This window comes from Cherax quadricarinatus, chromosome 69, assembly GCF_038502225.1.
Source record: "Cherax quadricarinatus isolate ZL_2023a chromosome 69, ASM3850222v1, whole genome shotgun sequence".
Lineage (NCBI taxonomy): Eukaryota > Metazoa > Arthropoda > Malacostraca > Decapoda > Parastacidae > Cherax > Cherax quadricarinatus.
In genome coordinates, this window is record NC_091360.1 from 15,559,431 (window position 1) to 15,587,239 (window position 27,809).

A 27,809-nucleotide genomic window follows, 5' to 3' on the forward strand; every position below is an offset into this window, starting at 1 on the left:
CGACCTTCGCCAACCACTGAACTATTTATTCAGCTGTAAAATTACTGAAAATGGATGTTTTCCCCAGCTGATTTTTCCCACTAAAAGTTGAAAAAAACATTAATGTAAATTCTTAATCGTATTCTCCCATCTTTTCTCTTTCGAATTCGGTAAACAAAACATTATGTCACAACAGAAAATCTCATGCAATTCTTTTCCCTCAAATACCATGGTTTTCTTGGGGTTCCCATGGAATTTCAGTGAAACAATCGGTTAATAACATAATTTATTTCATGAGACTATCAGATTCAAAAGGATTAGGTCTTAGGTCTCTATATTATATATGGAAAAAGTTATTAGCCTTTCAAAAGCATCTGGTCATGTCGGGTCGCTTATTTGTCACACCAACTACAAATAAGACATTGCTCTCCTTGCTGCACTCCCTGACTTCTAATGCTTCCTCGTGCCTACTTGAACGACGAAATAAGGTGGAACTTCAATCTGTCCCTCTAAAATTGACCAACCGTCAAGAGCTGCTGTGCATGCCTCTGCCTGTGCCTCTCTCATTCCCCTTTCCGTCTTCAGCACACCCAACAATTTCTCGAAACCGCCCAGGCCAGTAACGAGCACAGCTACATGGTCCACCCTTTCCCTATCCCCAGTGCAGTCTGGGAGAAGCTTTGCATCCCAGTACAGGAGAAGTGGACCTTTGGGGGGTGAAGACTTCTCAGTCTTGAGTGTCTGCTCGAAGCTGTGCCTGCCACCTAGATCATCGGACTGAACTTCTGGGGAGGGTCAGACTCGAGAGATCATGGCCAAGAGCCCCTGCCATGGCTCCTGCCATGAACACTGTTTCAGTCTGGGAGGTTGACTCGATCGAGGGCTGACGTGACAGCAGGAGAGGTGAAGATGTTCTTTGATCATTTGGGAGGTGCTGTAAGCGGTGTTGAGCAACTGACTCCCAGTTCCAAAGTCTTCGTTGCCCTCGGACTCGAGGCTGGAGGAGGACGTGGAAGACAGCTGAGATTCTGCCACCGAGGATGAAGCTGCCTCGGCCTCTGCTTTCACCCTTTTCACCTTCTCTTGTTCTTCCTGAAGTCGCATCCGACTCTCCCTTCCTGCTGTCATGAGATCAGGGCCAGACGTGCTGCAGGAGGTGGCATCCTTGCGTTGGTAAAACACTCAGTCCTCTTCGACGGTCATCTGTGCAAGAGCATCACTGGCTCCAATATCAAAAAGGTCGCTGAGGGAGTCCTTGAAAATCCTTGCTTGTGCATCACCTAGCTTTCGACTCTTCTTGAGGTTCTGGTATTCCAGTATTAACTTTTCCAACTCCCGTACACAGGAATCTAACCACTGTGTAGGGATCCTTGCCCTTGTCCAGATGGCACAGCAGGCTTTGCAGGATTTCTTGAAGCTTTTGGGAAAGGTAGGTTCTGCTTCAGGTGAAATAATTGTGGCATGCGAAGTACGAAGTACGTCACCGCACATCAGAAGCCGGGCAGTTGGGAAAAACTCGAGGGGACACCCTACTAACTACCATTCCGATGCACTTCGTGTGCTCGGTGCTGAGGATGCCATCTGCGATAGAGAGAAACCAAAGATGAAGTTTTGCACAACCTTTAAATATGCATGAAATGGTCCAAATTTTGGCTCATAGTACAGGCTCATATAGTGGAATAAAAATTACATTGTGGAGCATACTTCCTTCGAAGTTTTAAAATTAACATGTACTTTTGGATCGGTCTACTACCCATTCCTGTCTTCTCGCTCTCTCTCTCCCCTTTCTCTTCCTTTCTCTCTCCCTCCCTCCCCCATTCTTTCTCTCTCTTCCCTCCCTTCTCTTTCTCTACCGCCATCTGTGGGCCAGCATTTTCATTTGATCAACAGACTTTATCTCGTTGACATCATAATGCTGTGCGAATGCGTTCCATACTCGAGTCATCCTGGGTATGTATGATCTCAGATGGAGTGATGTTCTGCAAAAGGGTAGAACCAGAGTGAAGTTGCTGCTTTCTGCCCGTCTTGTGGTACAGAAGCTTGCTTCACGCTGTCCTCGAAGTGGATCCAAGTGTGGTACTGTGACAGTATTGGACTTGTACATAACAGTAAGGCCACCCACATCCCTCCTGTGTTGAAGGCTCTGCTGAAATGACAGATCTATGCAGGATAGGTCCAGGCGAGAGATGAGACGTCTTGCTCTGTTCTCTACTCTGTCAAGCAGTCGCAGTCTTTCTCTCCATCTCTCTCTCTCTCTCTCTCTCTCTCTCTCTCTCTCTCTCTCTCTCTCTCTCTCTCTCTCTCTCTCTCTCTCTCTCTCTCTCTCTTCCTCTACCCCTCTTTCTCTCCACCTCTCCCTCTATTTCTCTCCACCTCTCCACCTCCTATTGCCCAGAGGAGACATGGCATCTGAAGCAGGTACACCCTTATTAAATGAGGAGCCCAACGGAGAGGAAGGAGACAAGACTTAGGCTGGGTCCCTATCAGTCCACCAAGCAAGGCCGAGGAATGTAGAGGGAGAACTGTTAGGAGCAGGAATAGCAGTAAGTGAGGGGGGAAGAAGAAGGTAGAGGTGGTGACATGTCCCGTGCAGAGGCACGACCATGCCACCAAGAGTTACAGGAAAAAATAAGAGGGGGCAGTGACTTTGACTTTGTACAAACGGGACCCAGAGACACACAGGGAAAGACAATGGGAGGAGGAGAGGGATAAGTCAGTGTTTATTCTTGGGCTTCACGAGAGCGAAGGAAGGACACATAATAAAAGATGGCAGAAAGAAAAACAGGAGATTGAAAATATCAAAGAAACAGACGAGAACATGACTGAGATCGTAAACTTTCAGAAAATAGGAGGGTACTTGAAGTGGAGAAATTGGCCTGTCAGACTGATTTTCAAGACAGAAATGATGTGGAACAGGGTCCTGCAAGAGAAACCATGGCTGAAGGAATCATCAACGTACAAGAGGGTGTTCCTAGAGTGCAACCGGACAAGAGCAGAACGATAGCAGCTGAGGGAGAAGACGCAGAAATGAAAGGGACTAGAAAGAGAGACAAGGACAGAGTCAGCAGAGGGCAACCAGAGCAGGGCAGAGCAACAAGCGCTAGTACACACAGAACTATGCTCAGAACCCCACAAACACGTTATCCCAACACAAACCACAATCCACACTTGCAGCCCCCACCCCACACTATGCTGTAGAATCCCACAGCACACTGCCAGGTCCCCCACCCCCAAAGAACTCCCAGAACACAGTGTTGGAGAGGAAACTGAAGGTATGGTACACCAACGCTAATGGGATAACGAATAATTGGGAAGAGTGGCACGAGAGAATCAAAGAAGCATCTTCGGACATCATAGCTCTCACTGAAACCAAGCTCACAGGAATTATAACTGGCGCCATCTTTCCAACAGAATATCAGATCTTTAGGAAAGAAAGGGATCAGAGGGAGTGGAGGAGTGGCACTGCTTATCAAAAACTAATGGGATTTTGATGAGCTGGAGAGAGGAGACAGAGGAGAAGAGACTACATAATAGGAACACTTCAGTCTGGAGGTCCCATGGTGGTAATTGCAGTGATGTATAACCCACCACAGAACAGTGGGAGGCCAAGGCAAGAATATGATGAGAGTAACAGAGCGATGGTTGACACACTGATTGAAGTGGCCAGAAGGGCTCATGCGAGCAGGGCAAAGCTACTGATTGTGGGTGGCTTCAGTCACAAAGAAAATGATTGGGAGAACTTGGAGCCACATGGGGGCCCAGAAATGTGGAGGGCTAAAATGATGGAGGTGGTACTGGAAAACCTCATGTACCAACATGTAAGGGACACCACCAGAGAGAGAGGAGGAGAGGATGAACCAGCAAGACTGGACCTAATATTCACCTTGAGTAATGCAGATATTGAGGACATCACATATGAAAGACCACTGGAGGCCAGTGAGCATGTGTTTCTGAGCTTCAAACACATAGAGTTCCAAGTGGAGAGGGATGACAAGAGAGGCGGCTACATAAGCATGAAGAATTTCGCGCATGTATAATATGCAAAGTCATGGAGAAGATTATCAGGGGAAGAGTGGTGGAGCACCTAGAAAAGAATGAGCTTAACGATAACCATCTCGGTTTCAGGGATGAGAAATCCTGTGTCACAAACCTACTGGAGTTTCTATGACAGGGTGGCAGCAGTAAGACAAGAGAGAGAGGGGTGGGTAGATTGCGTTTTCTTGGGCTGTAAGAAGGCTTCTGACACAGTTCCACACAAGAGATTAGTGCATAATTTGAAGGACCAGGCAGGTATAACAGGGAAGGAGCTGCAGTGGATCAGGGAATACATATCGGGAAGACATCTACAAGTCATGGTACGTGACGAAATATCAGAGTGGGCGCCTGTGACGAGCGGGGTTCCACAGAGGTCAGTCCTAGGACCGTTGCTGTTTCTGGTATATGTCAACATGTAAACAACATGACGGAAGGAATAGACTCAGAAGTGTCCCTGTTTGCAGATGATGTGAAGTCGATGAGAAGAATTCAATCAGACGAGGACCAGGCAGAGCTACAAAGGGATCAGGACAGGCTGCAGACCTGGTCCAGAAATTAGCTCCTGGAGTTCAACACCACCAAGTGCAAAGTCTTGAAGATTGGGGAAGGGCAAAGAAGATCGCAGATGGAGTACAGTCTAGGGAACCAGAGACTACAAACCTCACTCAAGGAAAAGGATCTTGGGATGAGTATAACACCAGGCACATCTCCTGAGGCGCACATTAACCAAATAACTGCTGCAGCATATGGGCGCCTTGCAAACCTCAGAACAGTATTCCGACATCTCAATAAGGAATCGTTCAGGACCCTGTATCAGAGTATGCAGCACCAGTTTGGAACGAACACCTTGCCAAGCACGTAAGGAAATTATAGAAAGTGCAAAGGTTTGCAAAAAGATTAGTCCTGGAGCTAAGGGGCAGAGGAGAGGTTAAGGGAAATCGACCTGACGACACTGGAGGACAGGATAAATAGGGATGATATGATAACTACACATAAAATACTGAGAGGAATTGACAATTTGGGCAGAGACAGGATGTTCCAGAGATGGAACACAGCAACAAGGGGTCACAATTGGAAGCTGAAGACTCAGATGAATCACAGGGATGTTAGGAAGTATTTCTTCAGTCGCAGAGTTGTCAGGAAGTGGAATAGTCTGGGAAATGATGTAGTGGAGGCAGGATTCATACATAGCTTTAACCCTTTCAGGGTCGAGAGGCCTTCTAAACTTGTTCTCAGGGTCAAAAATTAAAAAAAAAAAAGAAGAAAAAAAAAAAAAAATTTTCTTATGAAATAATAGAGAATCTTTTCCCGATCATAATGACACCAAAAGTATGAAATTTGATGAAAAACTTACGGAATTATGCCCTCGCGAAGTTAGCGGTCCCGACGATGTTTACGCATCGTTACCACTATCACTTCTATTACCACTATCGCTACTATTACTGCTATCACTATTAGTACTATCTCTGCTATTACTACTATCACTACTATTACATAGTACTATGGCAAAAGATGGTACAGTGGTGCATGGTAGTAATGAAAGATGGTACAGTGGTACATAGTACACACAGTGTTCCAACACTCATTATATCTACTATCATCACTACTTGTTTTTTTTCATTCCATTTTTCATGGCCATGGTCTTGATGGCTCAAGACTCAACTATAACTATTATAAATTTCATTCCTTATTTGTTGCTTATTGCAAATAATAATTATAAAAAATAAAAATATCCTCAAAAAATAAAATAATATGTCATTGTGATGTTTGTGGCATTCAACCTCACTCTTCCACTGTATCCTGGAGTCATGCCTCACTTTTCTGCCACTGTGTGCTCAGTATGTGAGGGCACGGTGTTGAGGAGTTGGGCAGTATCACTGCTTAAAGGGAGTGTAGCAAGGACTGGAGTTCTCAACGGAACCCAGTGATAAATCAATGTCATTTTGAAATTCAGTTAAAAGGTTGATCACTTGTCTCACAGCGTGTTGGTCAGTGTTATGACCCATCATGAGTTTATAATCCCTTGTGAGAAGGTATGAGTCCCTTATAGGTGACATTGTGACATGGTTGAGGAAGGTTATAGCGTGGTAGGCACATGTCTTGTGACCTGGAAGTTGGAAACGAGCTTTAACTTCAGTAACCTTCTTAGAGGAGATCTTGTGTTGTTTCCTAAAGGCGTTAAATGAGTCAGGTGCAGGAGCTGTTGTTGGATCAAAATAGAGATACCGTCCGTCGAAGCATCGATATATGGATACTGAGTGCCAGCCAGTTTTGTGCCTTTGTGTGTACAAAAATCCTTCACCACGATGCAAAGGTGATGCTTCCATCAGTGCATCATGACCAACAACAACCTTACATACTTTACCGAAGAGACGAGTTGTTTTAGCAAAGATTTTGTACACATCCATGCCCTTAAGACATCGCAGGTTCTGCAGATCCAACCTCCAGTTATCACTGAGAGACATGATGACTGGCAGATGAGACCAACTTGTTAGCCTTGAAGTTGACTTGGCACATCCATGCATATTTCTTAAAAGACTTGTAACACTTTTAAGAGATATAACATTACCATAATTATAGTGAGGTTAGAATTTATGTAATTGGGTACTTTATAATATAATGTTACATAGAGTCAATGGAAATTAGAATGTATATAATCTTGGTACATGTACAGTGAAGTGGTGGTAGATGTACAGTGAATGGTGGTAGATAAAGGTAGTGTTAGATGTATAGTGAATGGTGGTAGATGTACAGTCCATGGTGGTAGATATGGTTTAATGGTGGTAGATATAGTGTGGTGGTGGTAGATATAGTGTAGTGGTAGATGTGTAGTAGTGGTAAATGTGTAGTATAGTGGTAGTAGAGGTGCAGTATAGTGGTATTGTAAGAGATGTAGATGTACCTTGTAGTAGTGGTAGATGTGTAGTGATGGTAGATGTGTAATGTAATGGTGGTAGATGTTTAGTGTTGTGTATTGTAGTGCTGCGTTTTGTAGTGTAGAACTGTATAGTGAAGTCTGTGTTATGTAGTTTAATGCTTTGTTGTATGTAGTGCTGTGTAGTGTAGTGCTCTGTTGTGTAGCACAGTGCACTATAGTGCTCTGTTGTGTAGCACAGTGTAGTGTAGTGCTCTGTTGTGTAGCACAGTGCACTGTAGTGCTCTGTTGTGTAGCACAGTGCACTGTAGTGCTCTGTTGTGTAGCACAGTGCACTGTAGTGCTCTGTTGTGTAGCACAGTGCACTGTAGTGCTCTGTTGTGTAGCACAGTGCACTGTAGTGCTCTGTTGTGTAGCACAGTGCACTGTAGTGCTCTGTTGTGTAGCACAGTGTAGTGTAGTGCTCTGTTGTGTAGCACAGTGCACTGTAGTGCTCTGTTGTGTAGCACAGTGTAGTGTAGTGCTCTGTTGTGTAGCACAGTGTAGTGTAGTGCTCTGTTGTGTAGCACAGTGTAGTGTAGTGCTCTGTTGTGTAGCACAGTGTAGTGTAGTGCTCTGTTGTGTAGCACAGTGTAGTGTAGTGCTCTGTTGTGCAGCACAGTGTAGTGTAGTGCTCTGTTGTGTAGCACAGTGTAGTGTAGTGCTCTGTTGTGTAGCACAGTGTAGTGTAGTGCTCTGTTGTGTAGCACAGTGTAGTGTAGTGCTCTGTTGTGTAGCACAGTGCACTGTAGTGCTCTGTTGTGTAGCACAGTGCACTGTAGTGCTCTGTTGTGTAGCACAGTGCACTGTAGTGCTCTGTTGTGTAGCACAGTGCACTGTAGTGCTCTGTTGTGTAGCACAGTGCACTGTAGTGCTCTGTTGTGTAGCACAGTGCACTGTAGTGCTCTGTTGTGTAGCACAGTGCACTGTAGTGCTCTGTTGTGTAGCACAGTGCACTGTAGTGCTCTGTTGTGTAGCACAGTGCACTGTAGTGCTGTGTTGTGTAGCACAGTGCACTGTAGTGCTCTGTTGTGTAGCACAGTGCACTGTAGTGCTCTGTTGTGTAGCACAGTGCACTGTAGTGCTCTGTTGTGTAGCACAGTGCACTGTAGTGCTCTGTTGTGTAGCACAGTGCACTGTAGTGCTCTGTTGTGTAGCACAGTGCACTGTAGTGCTCTGTTGTGTAGCACAGTGCACTGTAGTGCTCTGTTGTGTAGCACAGTGCACTGTAGTGCTGTGTTGTGTAGCACAGTGCACTGTAGTGCTCTGTTGTGTAGCACAGTGCACTGTAGTGCTGTGTTGTGTAGCACAGTGCACTGTAGTGCTCTGTTGTGTAGCACAGTGCACTGTAGTGCTCTGTTGTGTAGCACAGTGCACTGTAGTGCTCTGTTGTGTAGCACAGTGCACTGTAGTGCTCTGTTGTGTAGCACAGTGCACTGTAGTGCTCTGTTGTGTAGCACAGTGCACTGTAGTGCTGTGTTGTGTAGCACAGTGCACTGTAGTGCTCTGTTGTGTAGCACAGTGCACTGTAGTGCTGTGTTGTGTAGCACAGTGCACTGTAGTGCTCTGTTGTGTAGCACAGTGCACTGTAGTGCTCTGTTGTGTAGCACAGTGCACTGTAGTGCTCTGTTGTGTAGCACAGTGCACTGTAGTGCTCTGTTGTGTAGCACAGTGCACTGTAGTGCTCTGTTGTGTAGCACAGTGCACTGTAGTGCTCTGTTGTGTAGCACAGTGCACTGTAGTGCTCTGTTGTGTAGCACAGTGCACTGTAGTGCTCTGTTGTGTAGCACAGTGCACTGTAGTGCTCTGTTGTGTAGCACAGTGCACTGTAGTGCTCTGTTGTGTAGCACAGTGCACTGTAGTGCTCTGTTGTGTAGCACAGTGCACTGTAGTGCTCTGTTGTGTAGCACAGTGCACTGTAGTGCTCTGTTGTGTAGCACAGTGCACTGTAGTGCTCTGTTGTGTAGCACAGTGCACTGTAGTGCTGTGTTGTGTAGCACAGTGCACTGTAGTGCTCTGTTGTGTAGCACAGTGCACTGTAGTGCTCTGTTGTGTAGCACAGTGCACTGTAGTGCTCTGTTGTGTAGCACAGTGCACTGTAGTGCTCTGTTGTGTAGCACAGTGCACTGTAGTGCTGTGTTGTGTAGCACAGTGCACTGTAGTGCTCTGTTGTGTAGCACAGTGCACTGTAGTGCTCTGTTGTGTAGCACAGTGCACTGTAGTGCTCTGTTGTGTAGCACAGTGCACTGTAGTGCTCTGTTGTGTAGCACAGTGCACTGTAGTGCTCTGTTGTGTAGCACAGTGCACTGTAGTGCTCTGTTGTGTAGCACAGTGCACTGTAGTGCTCTGTTGTGTAGCACAGTGCACTGTAGTGCTCTGTTGTGTAGCACAGTGCACTGTAGTGCTCTGTTGTGTAGCACAGTGCACTGTAGTGCTCTGTTGTGTAGCACAGTGCACTGTAGTGCTCTGTTGTGTAGCACAGTGCACTGTAGTGCTCTGTTGTGTAGCACAGTGCACTGTAGTGCTCTGTTGTGTAGCACAGTGCACTGTAGTGCTGTGTTGTGTAGCACAGTGCACTGTAGTGCTCTGTTGTGTAGCACAGTGCACTGTAGTGCTCTGTTGTGTAGCACAGTGCACTGTAGTGCTCTGTTGTGTAGCACAGTGCACTGTAGTGCTCTGTTGTGTAGCACAGTGCACTGTAGTGCTCTGTTGTGTAGCACAGTGCACTGTAGTGCTCTGTTGTGTAGCACAGTGCACTGTAGTGCTGTGTTGTGTAGCACAGTGCAGTGTTGTATAGTGTAGTGCTGCAATAGTGTAGTTTAGTGCTTTGTTGTGTAATGCTGTGTTGTGTAGCACAGTGCAGTGTTGCGTAGTATAGCGCTGCAGCAGTGTAGTTTAGTGCTTTGTTATATAGGGCTGTGTTGTGTAGTGCAGGGCTGTGTTGTATAGTGCAGGGCTGTGTTGTATAGTGCAGGGCTGTGTTGTATAGGGTAGTCTTTTGTTTTGTAGTGCTGTGTTGTGTAGTGTAGTGTCGTCTTTTGTTTTCTAGTGCTGTGTTCTGTCATTTAGTGCTGTGTTGTGCGATGTTGTGTTTTGCATTGCTGTGTTGTGTATTATAATGTAGTGCAGTGCTATGTTGTGGTCTGTAGTGCTGTGTTGCATAGTGCTGTTTTGTGTAGTTTAGAGCTGTGTTGTCTAATGTAGTGCTGTATTGTGTGCTGTGTAGTGTAGTATTGTGTATTGTAGTGCTATGTTTTCTGTGTAGTGTAGTGCTTTGTTGTGCAGTTAAGTGTTGTGTAGTGTAGTTCTCTGTTGTGTACCGTGGTGCTGTGTATTCCAGTGCTTTGTTGTGTAGTGTAGTGCTGTGTTGCACAGCATAGTGCAGTGTTGTGTTGTACTATGGGGGTGCACAAAATAAGAGAAAATGGAAGTACAAAAGAAGTGCACAGTAAAGGGGTTAACTGGTGTGTTTGTCCGTATTTTTACATTCAATGCATCTCATAGCATCTTAAGACATTATTAAACTCAGCTAACAAGGTATGTCAATGGTAATAATAATAATAATTAATAATAATAATAATAATAAGAATAATCTCTTGAGTGCTTTAAATGTCAGCTACCAAACCTATATGAAATATATATGACATTTAAAGCACTCCAGAGCGATTATTAATTATATTTCATTATTAAGAAGAGATATGATAAAGCTCATAGAGCAGCAAGAGTGACCTAGTAGCGACCAGTAAAGAGGTGGAGACATGAGCTGTGAATCGACCCCTGCAACCACAACTAGGTGAGTACACACACACACACAAACCTTGACCTACTCACATCATCTGCTGTGTTGAGGTGTGATCAAATATATGATAAATATCAGACAACTATAATAAATATATACTTGAGCTGTCACCTACACACGCATATCATATCAACCACCTGTGTGCTCAAGCACTCGTGTGCTCAAGCACTCTTGTGCTCAAGCACTCTTGTGCTCAAGCACTCTTGTGCTCAAGCACTCGTGTGCTCAAGCACTCTTGTGCTCAAGCACTCGTGTGCTCAAGCACTCGTGTGCTCAAGCACTCGTGTGCTCAAGCACTCGTGTGCTCAAGCACTCTTGTGCTCAAGCACTCGTGTGCTCAAGCACTCTTGTGCTCAAGCACTCTTGTGCTCAAGCACTCTTGTGCTCAAGCACTCGTGTGCTCAAGCACTCGTGTGCTCAAGCACTCTTGTGCTCAAGCACTCGTGTGCTCAAGCACTCTTGTGCTCAAGCGCTCTTGTGCTCAAGCACTCTTGTGCTCAAGCACTCTTGTGCTCAAGCACTCGTGTGCTCAAGCACTCGTGTGCTCAAGCACTCTTGTGCTCAAGCACTCAGGTGCTCAAGCACTCTTGTGCTCAAGCACTCGTGTGCTCAAGCACTCAGGTGCTCAAGCACTCTTGTGCTCAAGCACTCGTGTGCTCAAGCACTCGTGTGCTCAAGCACTCAGGTGCTCAAGCACTCGTGTGCTCAAGCACTCGTGTGCTCAAGCACTCTTGTGCTCAAGCACTCTTGTGCTCAAGCACTCGTGTGCTCAAGCACTCGTGTGCTCAAGCACTCGTGTGCTCAAGCACTCGTGTGCTCAAGCACTCGTGTGCTCAAGCACTCTTGTGCTCAAGCACTCTTGTGCTCAAGCACTCGTGTGCTCAAGCACTCAGGTGCTCAAGCACTCGTGTGCTCAAGCACTCAGGTGCTCAAGCACTCTTGTGCTCAAGCACTCTTGTGCTCAAGCACTCGTGTGCTCAAGCACTCAGGTGCTCAAGCACTCGTGTGCTCAAGCACTCGTGTGCTCAAGCACTCTTGTGCTCAAGCACTCGTGTGCTCAAGCACTCGTGTGCTCAAGCACTCAGGTGCTCAAGCACTCGTGTGCTCAAGCACTCGTGTGCTCAAGCACTCGTGTGCTCAAGCACTCGTGTGCTCAAGCACTCGTGTGCTCAAGCACTCTTGTGCTCAAGCACTCGTGTGCTCAAGCACTCGTGTGCTCGAGCACTCGTGTGCTCAAGCACTCGTGTGCTCAAGCACTTGTGTGCTCAAGTACTCAGGTGCTCAAGCACTCGTGTGCTCAAGCACTCAGGTGCTCAAGCACTCTTGTGCTCAAGCACTCGTGTGCTCAAGCACTCAGGTGCTCAAGCACTCTTGTGCTCAAGCACTCGTGTGCTCAAGCACTCGTGTGCTCAAGCACTCAGGTGCTCAAGCACTCGTGTGCTCAAGCACTCGTGTGCTCAAGCACTCTTGTGCTCAAGCACTCTTGTGCTCAAGCACTCGTGTGCTCAAGCACTCTTGTGCTCAAGCACTCGTGTGCTCAAGCACTCAGGTGCTCAAGCACTCTTGTGCTCAAGCACTTGTGTGCTCAAGCACTCGTGTGCTCAAGCACTCAGGTGCTCAAGCACTCGTGTGCTCAAGCACTCGTGTGCTCAAGCACTCTTGTGCTCAAGCACTCGTGTGCTCAAGCACTCGTGTGCTCAAGCACTCAGGTGCTCAAGCACTCGTGTGCTCAAGCACTCGTGTGCTCAAGCACTCGTGTGCTCAAGCACTCGTGTGCTCAAGCACTCTTGTGCTCAAGCACTCGTGTGCTCAAGCACTCGTGTGCTCAAGCACTCTTGTGCTCAAGCACTCGTGTGCTCAAGCACTCGTGTGCTCAAGCACTCGTGTGCTCAAGCACTCGTGTGCTCAAGCACTCGTGTGCTCAAGCACTCTTGTGCTCAAGCACTCGTGTGCTCAAGCACTCGTGTGCTCAAGCACTCGTGTGCTCAAGTACTCAGGTGCTCACGCTACTCAGTTCTTTAGCTATATTGGTCAGTGTGAGTTTAAGAGTCAGGCGCTGACAATTTTTAATGAGTCAGGTAATTTTTTATATTTGTCTGGGAAACCAAGAGAACACTGACGTGTGTTACATGATGACCCGTCTTGTTGACCTTGTCGTGGTGGGTACTGGCATGGTGCGGTACCTAACACTGGGTGAGGCATGGTGCGGTACCTAACACTGGGTGAGGCATGGTGCGGTACCTAACACTGGGTGAGGCATGGTGCGGTACCTAACACTGGGTGAGGCATGGTGCGGTACCTAACACTGGGTGAGGCATGGTGCGGTACCTAACACTGGGTGAGGCATGGTGCGGTAACTAACACTGGGTGAGGCATGGTGCGGTAACTAACACTGGGTGAGGCATGGTGCGGTACCTAACACTGAATGAGGCATGGTGCGGTACCTAACACTGGGTGAGGCATGGTGCAGTACCTAACACTGGGTGAGGCATGGTGCGGTAACTAACACTGGGTGAGTCATGGTGCGGTACCTAACACTGGGTGAGGCATGGAGCAGTACCTAACACTGGGTGAGGCATGGTGCGGTACCTAACACTGGGTGAGGCATGGTGCGGTACCTAACACTGGATGAGGCATGGTGCGGTACCTAACACTGGGTGAGGCATGGTGCAGTACCTAACACTGGGTGAGGCATGGTGCGGTACCTAACACTGGGTGAGGCATGGAGCAGTACCTAACACTGGGTGAGGCATGGTGCGGTACCTAACACTGGGTGAGGCATGGTGCGGTACCTAACACTGGGTGAAGCATGGAGCAGTACCTAACACTGGGTGAGGCATGGAGCAGTACCTAACACTGGGTGAGGCATGGATCAGTACCTAACACTGGGTGAGGCATGGAGCAGTACCTAACACTGGGTGAGGCATGCAGTACCTAACACTGGGTGAGGCATGCAGTACCTAACACTGGGTGAGGCATGGAGCAGTACCTAACACTGGGTGATGCATGGAGCAGCACCTAACACTGGGTGAGGCATGGAGCAGTACCTAACACTGGGTGAGGCATGGAGCAGTACCTAACACTGGGTGAGGCATGGGGCATTACCTAACACTGGGTAAGGCATGGAGCAGTACCTAACACTGGGTGAGGCATGATGCGGTACCTAACACTGGGTGAGGCATGGAGCAGTGCCTAGCACTGGGTGAGACATGGAGCAGTACCTAACACTGGGTGAGGCATGGAACAGTACCTAACACTGGGTAAGGCATGGGGCAGTACCTAACACTGGGTGATGTATGTAGCAGTACCTAACACTGGGTGAGGCATGGAGCAGTACCTAACACTGGGTGAGACATGGAGCAGTACCTAACACTGGGTGAGGCATGTAGCAGTACCTAACACTGGGTGAGACATGGAGCAGTACCTAACACTGGGTGAGACATGGAGCAGTATCTAACACTGAGTGAGGCATGGAGCAGTACCTAACACTACGTGCAGCATGCAGTGCCTAACACTGGGTGAGACATGGAGCAGTACCTAACACTGGGTGAGGCATGGAGCAGTACCTAACACTGGGTGCAGCATGCAGTTCCTGACACTGCGTGAGGCATGTAGTGCATAACACTGAGTGAGGCATGGAGCAGTACCTAACACTGGATGCAGCATGCAGTACCTTACACTGGGTGCAGCATGCAGTACCTAACACTGGGTGCACTGTGTAGTACCTAACACTGGGTGCAGTGTGCAGTACCTAACACAGGGTGCAGCATGCAGTACCTAACACTGGGTGCAGTATACAGTACCTAACACTGGGTGCAGCATGCAGTACCTAACACTGGGTGAGGCACGCAGCACCTAACACTGGGTGCAGCATGCAGTACCTAACACTGGGTGAGGCATGGAGCAGTACCTAACACTGGGTGAGGCATGCAGTACCTAACACTGGGTGAGGAATGCAGTACCTAACACTGGGTGAGGCATGGAGCTGTGCCTAATACTGGGTGAGGCATGGAGCAGTACCTAACACTACGTGCAGCATGCAGTACCTAACACTGGGTGAGACATGGAGCAGTACCTAACACTGGGTGAGGCATGGAGCATTACCTAACACTGGGTGAGACATGGAGCAGTACCTAACACTGGGTGAGGCATGGAGCAGTACCTAACACTGGGTGAGACATGGAGCAGTACCTAACACTGGATGAGGCATGGAGCAGTACCTAACACTAGGTGCAGCATGGAGTACCTAACACTGAGTGAGGCATGCAGTACCTAACACTGGATGAGGCATGCAGTACCTAACACTGGGTGCAGCATGCGGTACCTAACACTGGGAGAGGCATGCAGTACCTACCACTGGGTGCATCATGTGGTACCTAACACTGGGAGAGGCATGCAGTACCTAACACTGGGTGAGACATGGACCAGTACCTAACACTGGGTGAGACATGGAGCAGTACCTAACACTGGGTGAGACATGGAGCAGTACCTAACATTGGGTGAGGCATGCAGTACCTAACACTGGGTGCAGCATGCAGTACCTAACACTAGGTGAGGCATGGAGCAGTACCTAACACTAGGTGAGGCATGGAGCAGTACCTAACACTGGGTGAGGCATGGAGCAGTACCTAACACTGGGTGAGGCATAGAGCAGTACCTAACACTGGGTGAGGCAAGTAGTACTTAACACTGGGTGAGGCATGCAGTACCTAACACTGGGTTAGGCATGCAGTACCTAACACTGGGTGAGGCATGGAGCAGTACCTAACACTGGGTGAGGCATGGAGCAGTACCTAACACTGGGTGAGGCATGGAGCAGTACCTAACACTGGGTGAGGCATGGAGCAGTACCTAACACTGGGTAAGGCATGGAGCAGTGCCTAACACTGGGTGAGGCATGGAGCAGTACCTAACACTGGGTGAGTCATGCGGTACCTAACATTGGGTGAGGCAAGCAGTACGAAACACTGGGTGAGGCATGCAGTACCTAACAGTGGGTGAGGCACGGAGTAGTACCTAACACTGGGTGCAGCATGCAGTACCTAACACTGGGTGCAGCATGCAGTACCTAACACTGGGTGCGGCATGCAGTACCTAACACTGGGTGCAGCATGCAGTATCTAACACTGGGTGCAGCATGCAGTACCTAACATTGGGTGAGGCATGGAGCAGTACCTAATACTTTGTGAAGCATGGAGCTGTGCCTAACACTGGGTGAGGCATGGAGCAGTACCTAACACTGGGTGAGGCATGGAGCAGTACCTAACACTGGGTGAGGCATGGAGCAGTACCTAACACTGGGTGAGGCATGGAACAGTACCTAACACTGGGTGAGGCATGGAGCAGTACCTAACACTAGGTGAGGCATGGAGCAGTACCTAACACTGGGTGAGGCATGGAGCAGTACCCAACACTGGGTGAGGCATGGAGCAGTACCTAACACTGGGTGAGGCATGGAGCAGTACCTAACACTGGGTGAGGCATGGAGCAGTACCTAACACTGGGTGAGGCATGGAGCACTACCTAACACTGGGTGAGGCATGGATCACTACCTAACACTGGGTGAGGCATGGAGCAGTACCCAACACTGGGTGAGGCATGGAGCAGTACCTGACACTGGGTGAGGCATGGAGCACTACCTAACACTGGGTGAGGCATGGAGCACTACCTAACACTGGGTGAGGCATGGAGCACTACCTAACACTGGATGAGGAATGGAGCAGTACCTAACACTGGGTAAGGCATGGAGCAGTACCTAAGAATAGGTGAGGCATGGAGCAGTACCTAACACTGGGTGAGGCATGGAGCACTACCTAACACTGGGTGAGGCATGGAGCACTACCTAACACTGGATGAGGAATGGAGCAGTACCTAACACTGGGTAAGGCATGGAGCAGTACCTAAGAATAGGTGAGGCATGGAGCAGTACCTAACACTGGGTGAGGCATAGAGCAGTACCTAACACTGGGTGAGGCATGCAGTACCTAACACTGGGTTAGGCATGGAGCAGTACCTAACACTGGGTGAGGCATGCAATACCTAACACTACGTGCAACGTGCAGTACCTAACTCTGCGTGCAGCATGCAGTACCTAACAGGTACTGCATGCTGTCAAATGGACGACCTGAGGTTGTCAAATGGACGACCTGATGACCCCACCAGCTGGTACCTATGGTAGCTGTCCAGCTGTGGAAGTATTACTGGAGGTCACCTGCGGATCTAAAAGTAATGTTCTTTTATTTTTGTCCTCAAACATTACTAGCTGAATGCTGCTGGAACCTCTGGCATTCCATCGAGATAGGCAGTGTTGATGAATGTTGCTCTGTTAATTCTAGGCGAATCATTTGGGGGTGTGGGGACTATTCCTAAGAATGCTCCTGTTATCTCTCTCTTGAGTAGTGCTGGGGGATTGTTTCCTCCTAGCATAGCAAGCTCTTTATGTGTTGTTTTTAACTTTTCTTATCAGCGATGCTGGTGCGCGCGTTACATTTTTCAGTAGCTGGGTGGTGGATCACCATTGCCTTGATGTACACTTCTACTAAGCACTCATCGGCATAACTTCAGGAGGGCAATATGCTCGCTTGTATTACAATCCACCTCCGTCTAAGTCTGAAGTGGTAGTTATAGTAGAAAGTTGAGAGGTCTTGCAACCTAATATCCGACATGCTTCAAAGGACAATCTGGTGTGCCACTGGATATTTGAATCAGGTGTTATCGCATTGTTAACCGCTTCTGGAGTATGGTAGTGAGAGGACATTCTGCTTCTTAATCCCTTTAGTAGTTGCTTAAAAAATAATAAAGATGTGTGGATTTGTGAACACTAATTCATTATTTCGCACATTCGACGAGGTGGACCTTCCTCTTCACTGAAATACTGGGTAGAAGGACATGAATGTGAAGCTATATGTTCTCTTCTCAGTTTAATGTTTAAAGGGTCAGAAATTGAGTGACAAGTAGACAAGGTGTACAGCTACTCTAAACACCTGTAAGAGGATATTTCAGTGTCACAACTTTGGGGGTTCCACAAAATAAATTAGTCATATGAGGTACACGAGAGATTGCATTGCACTATGTGTAAATGGTAAAGATGGGTTTTATAGAAACCAGTAAGAGGGCGAACCTCCTGCATCTTGGTCGATTTTATAGCAACCATTTTTTCGGGATACAGGAGCTTGGGGGCTCTTCCTATTTTGCCTTCAGGCACCCTACTGATAGCCCTGTCATCCTTTTGTTGCAGCCTCCGCATGGAACGGGAAATGTTGTTGAAAATGGTATATAATATCGACAAACTGAAGATTAAGACACATATGCAACAGTTGGGTATATTGATGAAACGTTTCGCCTACACAAAGATGATATAATCAGTCCATCAACCTTGGAGAAAAAGTATTTGAGATGGTCAGTCCCTCAGCCTGGAGAAGAGTTCAGCTCCTGGTTACACTACATTGTGAACAGTAGAGAGGGAAGGAAGCAGTGAGTTGGTGTGGGGTGAGGATAGCGGAGATTTTTGGATGTTGGGATGGAAAGGAGTGAGCGGATGTCATTGGGCTAGTAAAGGGGTTGTGCAGGTAGTTTAGTGGGGTGATGTGGGATTATTGTTGGGTTCACTTTAGATGTTGTGCTGGGGAAGTGTAGGGGTTGTGTGGGAGACGAAGCAGTCCAGCAGCTGTGGGACGATGAGTGAACGATGCTATTCATGTTCTGCCTTGCAGAACATTCCTGGTTTACATCTTTCTTACACCCTGTCAGCATCCACCGGGCCACTGATTCTGCCAGAGACTTGTTATACACTATATTATCAACACTATTAATTCCAGGATACCAAATTGAAAATTATCATGAAAATGACGTCAAAAAACTCGTTTTATGCAGAAAATGTCATTATGTTGTATTTCGAAAAGAACAAATTTTAGTGTCCAAATATCACGAGAGACAGTTACATATACATTATGGTAACAACTCTTGGAAGCAAATATGGGTATCGTGTCAGATTTTAGGGTTTACGACGGAGACGATGATGATGGCATGCCTAAATGCAGCTCCCATAATAAGCCTGGGGGGAGACCAGCGCCCCAGTCAGCGAGAAGTGTTGAGTCATCACCAGGCAATCAGTCCCCTTACAGCATTAGTTATTCCCACCCAGCATCGGCTCTATCCTATTCCACTCCAAGAGTTGATAAACAAAAGTCCGCAAAATCAAGGGTCGGGTCCGGATTCAACGTCGCCGTATTTTCTTCTACAAGTTCAGCAAGTAGCGGCAGCTGGTTCATGAGAAGACAGAGTAGACCAGAATCTGAGGTGGTGGTGAAGGCTGCAGTCTCGCCCTGCACCACCCCGGTCCGGAATGTATCGAGGAAACTTTTCATCATAAGTCGTAACAGTCTCTGGCCGCCATCTCCACTTAAACCAATTGAGTTATCCAGCCAATACAAGCAGTCGGAGGACCAAACCTCACAACCATACGAGGATAGGATGAGCCCAACCTTCATCACTTTACCTAGCTCGGGATCAGTCATCCATCCTATCCCTCACAGTGACTGGAGGGAGTTTAGGCCACGTCCTTCAAGTACACTTAGGATATCCAGCATGAGTCAGGTCCTGGCTCAGAGTCCAGCTACTCTACTGCTCAACACCATCATCCCTAGTGCTGGGAACACCTCCATGCCTTCTGTGGACACCTGCTCACTCCACGGCTTCCTCAACGTTCCTTCCAAGATAAAGGTTTTAAAATTCTCTTCAGATATTCTTTTCTGTGCTCCAGTTCCCCGAATTAAGCCTGAATGCCTTCCACATATCCCCCCCAGGCGCTGTATAATCCTCCGGGTTTAGCGCTTCCCCCTTGATTATAATAATAATAATAATAATTCAGATATTCTTCTTGGGTCAACTCTACATTTATTGGCGCTGGTGTTGGGCTTTTGATACAAGGAATTGGAGATATTCTTCCCTTCCTTGCATGATATTAGATTACCCTCCATTTCCAGGAGTTGTTTGACTCCTAGAGGGTCACTGCTTCTCCAGGATTATAATATTAATAATATTCATTATCACAAAGTACCATAATATGTGTGCTTAGTCTTTAATTTTTCTCTTCACAATTTCATGATAAAAAAAGTAGTTCAGTCATTTAAAGGTCTTTGTTAGGTTACAACTCTGTCATGGATTTCTGAGCAATACTGAATGAAGTGGGAAGATGGTTGCGGCTACACCATCAAAAATATTCATACAGATTGTTTTAAAAATAGTATTTCGGTCATATAAATTATTTTAAAGGTACATCAATACATTTATTTTATACAATGGCTAAAACATATTCCGGAACAGTTCAATATAAAATTTGACAGTCTGCCTCACATTGATGTGAGTCAAAACTTGAGCTGATTCCTTTCATACATAAAATTAATCACTTGTTTACATTCACGAACGTTCAAATGCCCGACACCTGGAGTTCTTATTTTTCTTCTTACTAAGTGCGGTCAGAAAAACAGACTTACCAGTCCTTTATGCCTAGATTTTTTTCCAGCTACGACACGCAAATAGCGTTGTCTTGATAGAATAATAATATTTATGGTTTACGGGGAAGGAAGGATTTGCAACCAATTTTTGCTGGGAAATTAGAAAAAGAAGATTGAGTGGATGCCAGGAGACACAGATGGCGGCTTAAGATGCAAATGAGGCATACAGACTTAGGAAATACGTTTTCAGTCTTTGGAGTGTTAAGTGTGCCACTAGATGTAGAGAGGTTGAGTGTACGACTAGATGTAGAGAGGTTGAGTGTACGACTAGATGTAGAGAGGTTGAGTGTACGACTAGATGTAGAGAGGTTGAGTGTACCACTAGATGTAGAGAGGTTGAGTCTACCACTAGATGTAGAGAGGTTGTGTGTACCACTAGATGTAGAGAGGTTGAGTGTACCACTAGATGTAGAGAGGTTGAGTGTACGACTAGATGTAGAGGGGTTGAGTCTACCACTAGATGTAGAGAGGTTGAATCTACCACTAGATGTAGAGAGGTTGAGTCTACCACTAGATGTAGAGAGGTTGAGTCTACCACTAGATGTAGAGAGGTTGAGTCTGCCACTAGATGTAGAGAAGGAGGATGTAAATGCTACATAGTTTCAAGAGTAGATTGAACATTAAAAATGGTATAACGGTGTAGAGTAGATATAACGGTGTTCTTGAAGCCAAAAACGGCAAAGCCAGTCGATAAGAGATAGAAGGCGGAGGTCCAGGAGCTATGCATCACCACTTACAAACACAACTGGGTGACAAAATAATTGCTTGAAAGACAATGATATGCTTGGAAAAATGTGAAAAAAAAAAAAACTGAACAAAGCGAAACTGCTAGAAATATTAGAATTTTTTATTACTTGAGTGGTTGGTGGTAGAGGTGAGGTTAGGTGAGGTGAGATGTGGTGAGGTTAGGTGAGGTGAGATGTGGTGAGGTTAGGTGAAGTTTGTCAGGAAACAAGACTAGTGTTTCCTGACGCTCGTCATTTGAAGACCTGAAGCTGGAGCTTTTGGTAGAGGGAGGGAGGTATGTGGTATTAGCAAGACCCTGTGAATGTCAGTTGATTTATCGTTTGACGATTACTATATTGCTGATCATCGATGGTTCTGTTGTTTTACTATCTCTTATTGCTTGAATATTGTGGATAAGCTATTCTATCACTTAGAAACTATTGTACTATGAGTATTCTGTCATTATACACCTAATCTATGGTTAGATGGCCGTAAATGATCTTTGTATTTGTTCCATCTCTGATAATTCTCCTGCCCTGAGCGGGGCCATCAACACTGAGCAATATTCCAAATGAGAGAACACCATCCATTTAAAAATTGTCACCACTGGCATTAATTCTCTTGTTTGAAAAGTTCTCATTATCCACCCCGTCATCTTACTAGCTGTCGTGACCTTGGACCTATTACGTTCTTTGAAAGAAAGGTCAACGTGTTCCTTTCGTTCTATTTGACAGTCTTCTTGAGTTTTGTATACAGTGTTCCTTTTGAGTTCTTCATTCTTTTCATACTTAATCAGCTGGAACTTATCACCATTGAACATCATGTTATTTTCCACTGCCCACTGAAAAATCCTGCTAATATCTTCCTGCAGTTTTTCAGTGTCTTCTTTCGAGGTGACTATTATGCTTATTTTAATGTCATCTGTAAATGATACAAAACTGTGACGTGTATTTTTATCTATGTCTGCTATGAGAATAAGAAACAAAAGAGGTGCCAGCCCAGTGCCTTGGGGAACTGAGCTTTTAACCTCACTAATGCTGGATTTTGCTCTGTTTACTACTACTTTGTATTCTATACGTTAGAAACCCGAAAATCCATCTGCCTACCTTCCCCGTAATACCTAACTATGGCCTTCATTTTGTGTGCAATCACTCAATGACTGTATTTGTCAAACGCCTTTGCAAAGTCTGTGTATATCACATCTACTTTTGCTTGTTTTATAACATCTCCGTAATTCTGTCATGATGGTTCAGCAGCTGTGACAAGCATGATCCTCCAGTTGTGTCTTTAAGGTCTATTCTTCCAGTTTCCGTTGTGTCTTAAGGTTCATTCTTGCCACTACATGCAACACATTTCTTCCTTGCAGAGTTCGACCAACAGTGAACCTGATGTCAACATGGGCCTGGGCGTGAGGGTGGGCGTGTCGTCGTCGCGGGCGGATCTGGTGCTGGAGGACGGAGGAGGAGGAGGAGACGAGGAGGAAGAGAAAGTGGGAGACTGCGGCTGGCTGTGTCTGCGGCCGCAGTGGCTTCAGCAGACCCGCACCGCCAAGTGGGTTCTCTTTTGGCTGTGCTGGGCTGCGGCGGCACAAGGTGAGGCATCTTCACTGCTGGTACAGTGCCTTCTTCCTGGTACAGTACCTCCTTCCTGGTGCACTACCTCCTTCCTGGTACACTGCCTCCTTCCTGGTACACTACCTCCTTCCTGGTACACTACCTCCTTCCTGGTACACTACCTCCTTCCTGGTACACTGCCTCCTTCTTGGTACGCTACCTCCTTCCTGGTACACTACCTCCTTCCTGGTACAGTACCTCCTTCCTGGTGCACTACCTCCTTCCTGGTACACTGCCTCGTTCCTGGTACACTACCTCCTTCCTGGTACACTGCCTCCTTCCTGGTACGCTACCTCCTTCCTGGTACACTACCTCCTTCCTGGTACACTGCCTCCTTCCTGGTACACTACCTCCTTCCTGGTACACTACCTCCTTCCTGGTACACTACCTCCTTCCTGGTACACTGCTTCCTTCCTGGTACGCTACCTCCTTCCTGGTACACTACATCCTTCCTGGTACACTACCTCCTTCCTGGTACACTACCTCCTTCCTGGTACACTACCTCCTTCCTGGTACACTGCCTCCTTCCTGGTACACTGCCTCCTTCCTAGTACACTGCCTCCTTCCTGGTACGCTACCTCCTTCCTGGTACACTACCTCCTTCCTGGTACAATACCTCCTTCCTGGTGCACTACCTCCTTCCTGGTACACTGCCTCCTTCCTGGTACACTACCTCCTTCCTGGTACACTGCCTCCTTCCTGGTACGCTACCTCCTTCCTGGTACACTACATCCTTCCTGGTACACTACTTCCTTCCTGGTACACTACCTCCTTCCTGGTACACTACCTCCTTCCTGGTACACTGCCTCTTTCCTGGTACACTGCCTCCTTCCTGGTACACTACCTACTTCCTGGTACACTGCCTCCTTACTAGTACACTGCCTCCTTACTAATACACTGCCTCCTTACTAGTACACTACCTCCTTACTAGTACACTGCCTCCTTCCTGGTACACTGCCTCCTTACTAGTGCACTGCCTCCTTACTAGTACACTGCCTCCTTCCTGGTACACTGCCTCCTTACTAGTGCACTGCCTCCTTCCTGGTACACTGCCTCCTTACTAGTGCACTGCCTCCTTACTAGTACACTGTTCTCCTTCCTGGTACACTACCTCCTTACTAGTACACTGCCTCCTTACTAGTACACTACCTCCTTACTAGTACACTGCCTCCTTCCTGGTACACTGCCTCCTTACTAGTGCACTGCCTCCTTACTAGCACACTACCTCCTTACTAGTACACTACCTCCTTACTAGTACACTGCCTCCTTCCTGGTACACTGCCTCCTTACTAGTGCACTGCCTCCTTACTAGTACACTGCCTCCTTCCTGGTACACTGCCTCCTTACTAGTGCACTGCCTCCTTCCTGGTACACTGCCTCCTTACTAGTGCACTGCCTCCTTACTAGTACACTGTTCTCCTTCCTGGTACACTACCTCCTTACTAGTACACTGCCTCCTTACTAGTACACTACCTCCTTACTAGTACACTGCCTCCTTCCTGGTACACTGCCTCCTTACTAGTGCACTGCCTCCTTATTAGTACACTGCCTCCTTACCAGTACACTGCCTCCTTACTAGTAACTGCCTCTTTACTAGTACAGTACACTGCATCCTTATTAGTACACTACCTCCTTACTAGTACACTATTTCCTTACTAGTACACTGCCTCCTTACTAGTACACTGCCTCCTTACTAGTACACTGGCTTCTTACTAGTACACTACCTCCTTACTAGTACACTACCTCCTTACTAGTACACTGCCTCCTTACTAGTACACTACCTCCTTACTAGTAAACTACCTCCTTACTAGTACACTACCTCCTTGCTAGTACACTGCCTCCTTACTAGTACACTACCTCCTTCCTGGTACACTACCTTCTTCCTGGTACACTACCTCCTTTCTGGTACACTGCCTCCTTCCTGGTACGCTACCTCCTTCCTGGTACACTACTTCCTTCCTGGTACACTACCTCCTTCCTGGTACACTACCTCCTTCCTGGTGCACTACCTCCTTCCTGGTACACTGCCTCCTTCCTGGTACAGTAAATCCTTCCTGGTACACTGCCTCCTTACTAGTACACTGCCTCCTTACTAGTACACTACCTCCTTACTAGTACACTACCTCCTTACTAGTACACTACCTCCTTACTGGTACATTACCTTCTTACTAGTGCACTGCCTCCTTACTAGTACACTGCATCCTTCCTGGTACACTGCCTCCTTACTAGTACACTACCTCCTTACTAGTACACTGCCTCCTTCCTGGTGCACTGCCTCCTTACTAGTGCACTGCCTCCTTACTAGTACACTGCCTCCTTCCTGGTACACTGCCTCCTTACTAGTGCACTGCCTCCTTACTAGTACACTACCTCCTTACTAGAACACTGCCTCCTTCCTGGTACACTGCCTCCTTACTAGTGCACTGCCTCCTTACTAGTACACTACCTCCTTATTAGTACACTACCTCCTTACTAGTAGACTGCCTCCTTACTAGTACACTACCTCCTTGCTAGTACACTGCCTCCTGACTAGTACACTGCCTCCTTAATGGTACACTGCCTCCTTACTAGTACACTGCCTCCTTACTAGTACACTGCATCCTTATTAGTACACTACCTCCTTACTAGTACACTATTTCCTTACTAGTACACTGCCTCCTTACTAGTACACTGCCTCCTTACTAGTACACTGGCTCCTTACTAGTACACTACCTCCTTACTAGTACACTACCTTCTTACTAGTACACTGCCTCCTTACTAGTACACTACCTCCTTACTAGTAAACTACCTCCTTACTAGTACACTGCCTCCTTACTAGTACACTATCTCTTTACTAGTACACTACCTCCATACTAGTACACTACCTCCTTACTAGTACATTACCTTCTTACTAGTGCACTCCCTCCTTACTAGTACACTGCCTCCTTACTAGTACACTGCCTCCTTACTAGTACACTGCCTCCTTACTAGTGCACTACATCCTTACTAGTACACTACCTCTTTACTAGTACACTATCTCCTTACTAGTACACAACCTCCTTACTAGTACACTGCCTCCTTACTAGTACACTGCCTCCTTCCTGGTACACTGTCTCCTTACTAGTACACTACCTCCTTACTAGTACACTACCTCCTTACTAGTAGACTGCCTCCTTACTAGTACACTACCTCCTTGCTAGTACACTGCCTCCTTACTAGTACACTACCTCCTTCCTGGTACACTACCTTCTTCCTGGTACACTACCTCCTTCCTGGTACACTGCCTCCTTCCTGGTACGCTACCTCCTTCCTGGTACACTACCTCCTTCCTGGTACACTACCTCCTTCCTGGTACACTACCTCCTTCCTGGTACACTGCCTCCTTCCTGGTACACTGCCTCCTTCCTGGTACACTGCCTTCTTCCTAGTACAGTACCTCCTTCCTGGTACACTGCCTCCTTACTAGTACACTGCCTCCTTACTAGTACACTACCTCCTTACTAGTGCACTACCTCCTTACTAGTACATTACCTTCTTACTAGTGCACTGCCTCCTTACTAGTACACTGCCTCCTTACTAGTACACTGCCTCCTTCCTGGTACACTGCCTCCTTACTAATACACTGCCTCCTTACTAGTACACTACCTCCTTACTAGTACACTGCCTCCTTCCTGGTACACTGCCTCCTTACTAGTGCACTGCCTCCTTACTAGTACACTGCCTCCTTCCTGGTACACTGCCTCCTTACTAGTGCACTGCCTCCTTCCTGGTACACTGCATCCTTACTAGTGCGCTGCCTCATTACTAGTACACTGTCTCCTTCCTGGTACACTACCTCCTTACTAGTACACTGCCTCCTTACTAATACACTACCTCCTTACTAGTACACTGCCTCCTTACTAGTACACTGCCTCCTTACTAATACACTACCTCCTTACTAGTACTGCCTCCTTCCTGGTACACTGCCTCCTTGCTAGTACACTGCCTCCTTACTAGTTCACTGCCTTCTTACTAGTGCACTGCCTCCTTACTAGTACACTACCTCCTTACTAGTACACTACCTCCTGACTAGTACACTGCCTCCTTACTAGTACACTGCCTCCTTGCTAGTACACTGCCTCCTTACTAGTACACTGCCTCCTTACTAGTACACTGCCTCCTTACTAGTACACTACCTCCTTACTAGTACACTACCTCTTGACTAGTACACTGCCTCCTTACTAGTACACTGCCTCCTTGCTAGTACACTGCCTCCTTACTAGTACACTGCCTCCTTACTAGTACACTGCCTCCTTACTAGTACACTGCATCCTTATTAGTACACTACCTCCTTACTAGTACACTATTTCCTTACTAGTACACTGCCTCCTTAATAGTACACTGCCTCCTTACTAGTACACTGGCTCCTTACTAGTACACTACCTCCTTACTAGTACACTATCTCCTTACTAGTACACTGTCTCCTTACTAGTACACTACCTCCTTACTAGTAAACTACCTCCTTACTAGTACACTACCTCCTTGCTAGTACACTGCCTCCTTACTAGTACACTGCCTCCTTCCTGGTACACTGCCTCCTTACTAGTACACTGCCTCCTTACTAGTACACTATCTCCTTACTAGTACACTACCTCCTTACTAGTACACTACCTCCTTACTAGTACATTACCTTCTTACTAATGCACTGCCTCCTTACTAGTACACTGCCTCCTTACTAGTACACTGCCTCCTTACTAGTGCACTACATCCTTACTAGTACACTATCTCCTTACTAGTACACTGTCTCCTTACTAGTACACTACCTCCTTACTAGTAAACTACCTCCTTACTAGTACACTACCTCCTTGCTAGTACACTGCCTCCTTACTAGTACACTGCCTCCTTCCTGGTACACTGCCTCCTTACTAGTACACTGCCTCCTTACTAGTACACTATCTCCTTACTAGTACACTACCTCCTTACTAGTACACTACCTCCTTACTAGTACATTACCTTCTTACTAATGCACTGCCTCCTTACTAGTACACTGCCTCCTTACTAGTACACTGCCTCCTTACTAGTGCACTACATCCTTACTAGTACACTGCCTCCTTACTAGTACACTACCTCTTTACTAGTACACAACCTCCTTACTAATACACTGCCTCCTTACTAGTACACTGCCTCCTTACTAGTACACTGCCTCCTTACTAGTACACTGCCTCCTTACTAGTACACTGCCTCCTTCCTGGTACACTGCCTCCTTCCTG

At 47.0% G+C, this 27,809-nt stretch overlaps 1 protein-coding gene across 5 annotated transcripts in view; it reads left to right on the top strand.

Annotated features, from left to right (window-relative positions):
• Positions 1-27,809, top strand: part of Oatp26F (Organic anion transporting polypeptide 26F) — a 669,510-nt gene that overhangs the window by 536,091 nt on the left and 105,610 nt on the right. For 4 of the 5 annotated variants that reach the window (XM_070099851.1, XM_070099848.1, XM_070099850.1 and 1 more), the window contains one exon: positions 22,335-22,560. In XM_070099851.1, the coding sequence (XP_069955952.1) occupies positions 22,335-22,560 (226 nt within the window). Of the gene's footprint in view, positions 1-18,533; positions 19,449-22,334; positions 22,561-27,809 lie in introns of those variants that run through there. The other variant, XM_070099847.1, reaches the window with a different exon arrangement.